Source organism: Corylus avellana, chromosome ca5 (genome assembly GCF_901000735.1).
Source record: "Corylus avellana chromosome ca5, CavTom2PMs-1.0".
Taxonomy (NCBI): domain Eukaryota; kingdom Viridiplantae; phylum Streptophyta; class Magnoliopsida; order Fagales; family Betulaceae; genus Corylus; species Corylus avellana.
The window spans coordinates 7,326,258-7,334,364 of record NC_081545.1 but is presented as its reverse complement, the minus strand read 5'-3'; the positions used below and the strand labels follow the sequence as shown (position 1 = coordinate 7,334,364).

Below are 8,107 nucleotides of genomic sequence, written 5' to 3'. Positions count from 1 at the left end.
TCAATTAAAATTATATATATATATATATATATATATATATATATAGGGGCGATCTAGAATACTAGAATTTTCCTAAAGTCAATTAATCTAGGGGTGATCTAGAATACTAGAATTTTCCTAAAGTGATCATTTTCAACTCTTTCTCACCCATGTCACGCCACAAGTGATACTATATAATATATATGCACGCTGACTTGGTCAACTTGGGGCATGCGTAAATATAAATTATATATTTGTATGCAAGGTTTTTAAAAACTTGTGCATAAAGACAACTAAGGTGATCGGGAGTTTTGAATTATATTTTGATCTCGACCTAAAATCTTTAGGGGAAAATTATTTTTTGTTAAAAATATTTTTCGGTATTTTGGTGCGTACAAAAAATTACATATATATATATTCAATCAAATTAACCTATATATAAAAATCAATTTTTATTTACAACATAAAAATATTAAAATAATTTTTTTTTTTTTTAAAAAAAGATATTAACCTAAAAATTTGAGTTCCAACGGGGTTTCGGAGAAGTCCAACAGAGGCCCAACAGGGTTCCGGCAACGGTTCGACAGGGTTTTGAAAATTTGAGAATGAGAAGCTGATTAAAAATGGTTTTCCTTTCTTAAAAAGGGAACTATTTTACGAAAAGTAATGAAAGTTTTTCAATCAAATTGAAAATATATTTTGTTGATTATTACTTTTCATCACACCAAAACACTTAAAATATGAAAAATATTTTGTAAAATTTATTTTAAGTCGAAACTAACGGGCAATGTGTAAATATAAACCATGTGCTTCACACTCTTAAACTAGCACATGTTCGGAAGAGTTTATTTTCTCATGCAATATATGTTTTGTGTTATAGGTAGTGAATATATATGTAAAAAATAAAAATAAAAAAATAAAAAAAAGGTTCCCTATCTTTTATGAAAGTAGATTATTTCTCTATGCTCGATATTTCTTCTTTGCTGTTAGATATATATACTTCACATAGAATAAATTATCTGTGTTAATTATTTAATGATTTATTGCACAACACATGCAGATTTAGAAACATACGTCATCTTTACTCTTGAGCCATTAATTAAATTGTGTGTTTCATTGATGTGGGGCTGGCAATGAGTTTGGCAGATTTCGGGCGGCCATCTTTAGTCTTCGACGACCATTAACTCTCAACTCTCCGAGAGTAGTTGTCGCTCTTCACGTGGATTGTGGAAAGCCACGGAATCATGTCCTTCTCAGAAGGAGATGAAGAAGACTGACGCGGTTTGGACCTTGACTATTAGCCTGCCACATATACTCCCTCACAATTTAATTAGTCCAATAAACTAAATTCATATTTTGACCAATTCTTGATGAAGAATTAATAGAATTGATCAGAATGGTCACAACCACTAAATCTTAATCGTTGAGAGTGATTACGACCACTCTTAAAGTTTTGGTGAGAGCAATCGGATATCGCAAGGTTATCTGCCACTCAAAAAAGGCGTGAGCGACCGTCAATAATAACAAAAAGAGGAAGAGGGGATGCTAAATTGTATTTTAGCTTACCCGATAATGTGATAGCTGTACCCAAATTGTACGTTCTAACGTTTATAAAAATGATATGGGCCTCTAGGTGGTTTGCGTTATGGAAGAAGAGCGTCATGGTCCAAACCGCGTAAATGTGTGTAATTATGTTGTGAGCCTCTCACTCTATTTTGTTTTTGCTTCGACGACCTTGACCTTGGCCTAACTATTCTGCCGTGACATTTCAATAATTCACATTATTGGCCATTTGCCATTTCTGAAATGTGCTCGCCCTCTGTTTTCTTGTGCTAACAATGTTTAATGGCCCTGCACATTGAAATACGAGCAGGTCAACTGGCAGGGGTTGTTGGCCATTGAAAGAACTTCTGCAGTCCGCAACCTTAAGAAGTAGTGGCAACCAAATGGTGGTTACTGTGAACGACATGCTCACTACAATCCTCTGCTTGCTCTTGTTCTGTTTTCCGTTTGTCTGCTCTGGAAGAGATAGCATAACATGGAACAGCTCCATTAGTGACTCCCTAGGAGAAAACCTTGTTTCTGCCGGAGGAAGATTCGAGCTTGGATTCTTTACTCCAAAAGGAGGCTTACCTAGCAGAAGATACGTTGGGATATGGTACTACAGTTCGAATCCAAGAACTGTTGTATGGGTTGCTAATCGCGACAAGCCACTCGGCAATTCCAATGGAGTTGTTGCCATTGCAGAAGATGGCAAAGCCAGGGTCTTAGATAGAAATAACAAGAGTTACTGGTCGACAGATCGATTAAGAAATTCGTCATATACCAACAGGATATTGAAGCTCCAGGATTCTGGGAACCTCGTTCTAACGGAAGTAGATGGAAGTAACAATACAGTGATCTGGCAAAGCTTTGATAACCCAACTGACACATTTCTTCCCGGAATGAAGATGGATACAAACATGGAGTTGACTTCATGGAAAAGTAGTGACGATCCGGGACTGGGGCATTTCACGTTCCAGCAAGATCAAGATGGACCAAACCAATATATAATCCGGAAAGAAGAGTCAACCATATACTGGCAAAGCAGGGTCTCGGGCGATTTCATTTACTCCAGTGATTATGAAATGCTTCCCGCGATATTTTCAGAAGTTTTCACTTCTGCAAATCGGGATATGAGGCTGGTTATGGATTACTTGGGGAAGATAAAGTATTATCTGTCGGTAAACCGCACGAGAGACTGGTCGCTTTCAGTGAAGGATCCGTGGGAATTGCATTGGTGGGAGCCAAGAAACAGATGCAGTGTGTACAATGCTTGTGGAAATTTTGGTAGCTGCAATAGTAGGACAAGGAAGCTGTGCAAGTGTCTTCCTGGGTTTGAGCCAAAATCTCCAAACAAATGGAATTCAGGGGATTTTTCTGATGGGTGCAAAAGGGTTTCAATTTCAACCATATGTGGTGAGAATGGTAGAAGAGACAGATTCCTGAGCCTGAAGATGATGAAAGTGGGAAAGGCGAAGGATTTTTTTCGCGTTCGTAGTGAAACAGATTGTGCAAATGGCTGCCTTCGCGACTGCAACTGCCAAGCTTATTCATATGATGAAAACGTACAACGGAGATTTGATAAACAAGGTAAATGCCGCACTTGGGGGGATCTTGATAATCTCTCGGAGAATTTCACCGCTGGCCGTGAGCTCTCTGTCCGGGTGCCAGCTGCTGATATAGGTACTTACTTCTCCATGTCTTTGATAAATTATCATTTGTTTCAAAAATTTATGTTTATAAAAAGTTGCTTATCCTAAAAGCTTAATTCAATAAGAACTGATAAATTTAATAATTTAATTTATATTCTATCATTTTTTTTTTCCCTCATTTGCACCCTCAAACTTTCGGTAACAAGTAAGGACCAATAAATAAAATATTTATTTGAAACAAGAAGTAAACCTTTACTTTGATATCATTTTAAACTATCACTAGTTTAAAAAACTTAAAATTATAAGAAATCATTTAATTAACATTCTCAATTTTGTTATGGTAAAGAGGAATTAGTTAAGCTTTGACATGTTTTTCTGAACAATCTCCAATGAGGTGGTGATGTCTGCCAGACACATGATGATTAATGTTAACATCAAAGACATTATACACTTGCAGGATCCAAAAAAAGAACTTGCGAGACATGTGGGGTTAACACCGTTCCCTATCCACTAAGCACCGGAGGAAACTGTGGTGATCCCCTGTACAACAGATTTGACTGCAACAAGGAAAACGGCACCCTAAGCTTTATGACACCCAAGGCCAACTACAGTGTCACCAGGATCAACCCAGAAACGCTTACATTTGCCATCCAAGTCCAAGATGCATTTAACTGTTCAGCCGGCAAAATTCTGCAGTTCAACCAGTCCTTGCCGTTTGAAGTGAGCAGTGGGTCGTGCAATGAGTCGAGTAACTCCACTCCAGATCCTGTTTTTGAAGATATCCTGATAAAAGAAATAGAAATTAGATGGGAACAACCATTAGAGCCAATATGCAGTTCGCCGGAAGACTGCACCGATTGGGAATATTCGACTTGCAATGTCAGGGAAGATGGACATAGTAGGTGCCATTGCAATGGACCCTACAGGTGGGATCCCGTTAATGTCAACTGCACTTCAGGTGAGGATGCTATACCTTCCCTAAAGGTACCTTGTTACCCGTTTTTGGTGGCTTCTGATCCAAGGTGCCACAACAAATTGGTATTGTTGTCAAAATTTGATTGTCAAAATAGTTCTATTCTCTTCTTTTCTGTTTCTTTTGGATCCTAAAATTATTCTGCTACAATACAATGGACAAATTTACGGATGGCCACCCACTTTTAACATTTTCCATTGATTTCAAACATGGATTCTTGTTCAACTAGAAAAAGGTATTGGTTGTTGTAAATGTTTGGAGTACCACCTTGAATTTACAGAGCTCTCAATAAAATTATCATTACCCTTCTTGGCCATATCTATCAATCACTGTGTTTTTTGTGTGCATGAAATGAATTGTTACCTTACATATTGTTCTGCTTCACTGCAGTCTTTGGTCCCTTTGGGCCTGGTGAAGGGTCTTCACAGGAGAAGGATAAGAAGCCATCATATCTTATTTTCGTGGGAATTTTTGCAACTATAATTGCCATCTTATGTATAACTTGTTTTGTATTCTATCTGAAAACAAGACGAGTGGCCAATAGACAAGGTAACTAGCAGGCACAGCAATTTGTACATACTGTCAAAATAAGAATGTATTTTTGGTGATTTTGAATTGTCTTTTGAAATCAGAAAACAGGAGAAGTATCGCATTGTATCAGTATGACACTGAGAAACGTGTCAAAGATTTGATAGATTCAGCAGAGTTCAACGAAGATGATAAGAAAGGCATAGATGTACCATTTTTTGATTTGGCAAGCATACTAGCTGCTACTGATAACTTATCAGAGGTAAACAAGCTTGGACAAGGCGGGTTTGGGCCTGTTTACAAGGTAAAAAACTCTTTCCTCAATAATCATGAAATTCATATTAAACAACTTTAATGGTTAAACAAGGCTGATGTTGATGGATCTCTCAGGGTAAGTTTCTAGGAGGACAACTGATTGCTATAAAGAGGCTGTCAAGAGGTTCAGGACAAGGCTTAGAAGAATTTAAGAATGAGGTTTTGTTGATTGCCAAACTTCAGCATAGGAATCTTGTTAGACTTTTGGGCTATTGCATTGATAGAGATGAAAAGATGTTACTCTATGAATATATGCCAAACAAAAGCTTAGACTCTTTCTTATTTGGTTAGCCTCAAAACTTGAATCTTTTAAATTTTTCATTGCATAAATATATAAACCAAAGATGGTCACTAACTTTTTCGTGCTCCGAAATTGAAAATGATATATAAGATCGAACACAATGTGTGTTATTGAACTGGGCGATACGCTTTAACATCATTTTGGGAATTGCTCGAGGGCTGCTTTATCTTCACCAAGATTCTAGGCTGAGAATCATTCATAGAGATCTGAAAACAAGTAACGTTCTATTGGATGAGGAGATGAATCCTAAGATTTCTGACTTCGGCTTGGCAAGGATCTTTGGAGGCAAACAAACTGAGGGAACCACTACCAGGGTAGTTGGGACTTAGTAAGTTTCAATGTAGATGGTTAATCTCTAAAGCATGCTAATTGTTTAGACATTGTATGACATTTTTCACTTTCCCACCTACATTCACTAATCCACTAACTATTTGAAAAATTGCGGTCATGCAGCGGCTACATGTCTCCAGAATATGCATTGGATGGGTTTTTCTCATTTAAGTCTGATGCTTTCAGCTTTGGTGTTGTTGTACTTGAGGTTATCAGTGGAAAAAGAAATACAGGATTTTTCCAGTCAGAAAAGACTTTGAGTCTTCTAGGCTATGTAAGTGCATTGAATTGTTTTATATGTTAAAGAGTTTTCAAAATCACTTTATATATATATATATGGTTTGGGAATGTTCAAAATGGAAGGTTTTAAATAGTCTTGGAAAAAGAGTCTTATAATGCCTAATTCACACCAAGCTATTGCTTTAAAGCAAGCAATGCTTGGGTGTATGCACTTGCATCTATACTTTATTACAGTGCAAACCACCAGAAGCATGTCTCTGCGTGTCAGTGGCTGTAAGGCGCTAGTAGCACACTCGGCACTTAGCACAATTAACATACAAAATATCTCTCTTCTTTTGTCTCTCTTAAGATTCAAGTTTCTTTCTCTTGTTAGAATAGAAATACTTAGGGTGTATCCTTGACAAGTATTTGTTGTAACCCAGTGCATACCAATTCAATCAGAATGCATGAGATCAATAATTTCTTAAGGAAAGTGCATACCAATTCAATCAGAATGCATGAGGTCAATAATTTCTTAGGGAAAGCGCCTCAGTAATGCAGCATAGAAGCCATTTAATTTCCTGTTTCCTATTTCTGTTCTTACATTATAGATAGTTATTCTTCCATCATTCTTTGCTTCATACCAATTTTGATTTTGAAACTGCCCCAGGCATGGAAATTGTGGAAGGAAAACAGAGCATTGGATTTAATGGACCAGACATTACGTGAAAGTTGCAACACAAGTGAATTTTTGAGGTGTGTTAATGTTGGGCTCCTATGTGTACAAGAAGACCCCAGTGATCGTCCCACTATGTCAAATGTTGTTTTCATGCTCGGGAGTGAAGCTGCGACTCTCCCAACTCCTAAACAACCAGCCTTTGTTGTAAGGAGATCACTTTCGAGCACAACTTCTTCTTCTAGAAAAGGAGAAAGCATTAATGAATTAACAGCTACCATTGAAGAAGGTCGATGATGATGGAGGTTCTCATCATGAGTCTTTTTTTCTCTTTACCAGTTTCTACTACTTCATATTGTGGTTCCCATGAACAAGGAAGCCCATTTTTTGTCTATTTCAGTGTAACTTCTTTTGCCAATGGCAATCTATTCAATCTAGTTGTTTTTCTCCCAAGTTTTAAGATTAGATTGTCTGTGAATCCGGCCCCATTGTGTCTGTTATTTAATCCTTTCATTAGTATATATGCATTATCTGCACTTTTGCATCAAGAGGAGGGAAATTAGACAAAAATGAGCAGAACAAAACAGAGGTTACTTTACAAAATTCTACATAATCGTGTGTTAAGTTCTAAGAAATACTAGAGGGATGCAACTTGCAAGTCCAGCTGGTTATGCCTTGGACCATTTAAAAAGGTGATGTGGACAATCTTGGATGACCTTCAAACATATCAATTTTTTCTTTGCACGACTTGTTATGTACTAAACACATTTTTTATGTACCTTAACGCAATTTTAAACAAGATCTAAGGAATAAAGTGAAGAGTAAAAGTTTACACTAAAGAAAAGCAAAGGATTAAGAAAATAAAATTAAGAGCATGATGAATTAGAATATCCAAATAGGTATGTTAAGCATCAAGTAAAGCAAATTCAGTCACTAGGACGATGGCTTAATGGTCGAAGCCGCTCAAAACCATCACCTTGCGAGTTTGAGGTTGTGGGTTCAAGTCCATACATGTTTCATTACTGTCCAGGTGTACCCCACGCCATGTACGTCAGTGTTTAAGTAAGTCGGGCAGTGATCAACATCCGTGAGCCCTTTTTTAAATTATAAAAAAAAAAAAAAAAAAAGGGAAAAAAAAGTAAAGCAAATTCAAATATATGACCAAGAAAAATATTAAATAAAGCACTTGCTAAAATTATTACACTTTAAACAAATTTCCTATACTTAATTTAATTATGTTGCTTTTTCCAGTTGAGCTCTGGCCAATGGATTGGTGTCTTGGAATTTTACCACATGACAAAGACGTCAAATTTATTTGATTTCTATTTGTTTTTTTGTTTTTTTTGTTTTTTTTTTTTCTAAAAAAAAGAAGAGAAAGTTACACATATCCCCAAAGTTTGAGGCGATTTTTAATTCGACCTTCAATGTTTTAATTTTTACAATATACTTTCCAAATTTTCAAGTTTTTGCAATTTAATCATTTCATTAGTCAAAGTCGTTTTGAGTGACGGGATGTGTCGTATGATCACTGTTTATCTTTAGTTTCTTTTTTGTCAAAAATGCCCTCATCCCTTCCAAACGCACGCACGCTT

General features: G+C 36.6%; 1 protein-coding gene across 1 annotated transcript; it reads left to right on the top strand.

Moving 5' to 3' along the window:
* The first annotated feature begins 1,769 nt into the window (after positions 1-1,769).
* Positions 1,770-6,974, top strand: LOC132181041 (G-type lectin S-receptor-like serine/threonine-protein kinase At4g03230). The gene is made up of 8 exons (XM_059594087.1): positions 1,770-3,204; positions 3,631-4,131; positions 4,537-4,695; positions 4,779-4,978; positions 5,065-5,275; positions 5,381-5,618; positions 5,744-5,894; positions 6,510-6,974. Exons 1-8 carry the CDS (start codon positions 1,926-1,928, stop codon positions 6,810-6,812), a joined length of 3,042 nt encoding a protein of 1,013 aa, XP_059450070.1. The 5' UTR covers positions 1,770-1,925; the 3' UTR covers positions 6,813-6,974.
* Positions 6,975-8,107: the final 1,133 nt, after the last annotated feature.

What these genes read in the sequence shown, in the direction of transcription:
- LOC132181041 (XM_059594087.1), top strand. Translation starts at nt 1,926, where the DNA reads ATGGTGGTTACTGTGAACGACATGCTCACTACAATCCTCTGCTTGCTC. An exon ending in ACGAGTGGCCAATAGACAAG is followed by an intron (nt 4,696 to 4,778) that starts GTAACTAGCAGG and finishes TTTTGAAATCAG; the next exon opens with AAAACAGGAGAAGTATCGCA. An exon ending in GGTTTGGGCCTGTTTACAAG is followed by an intron (nt 4,979 to 5,064) that starts GTAAAAAACTCT and finishes TGGATCTCTCAG; the next exon opens with GGTAAGTTTCTAGGAGGACA.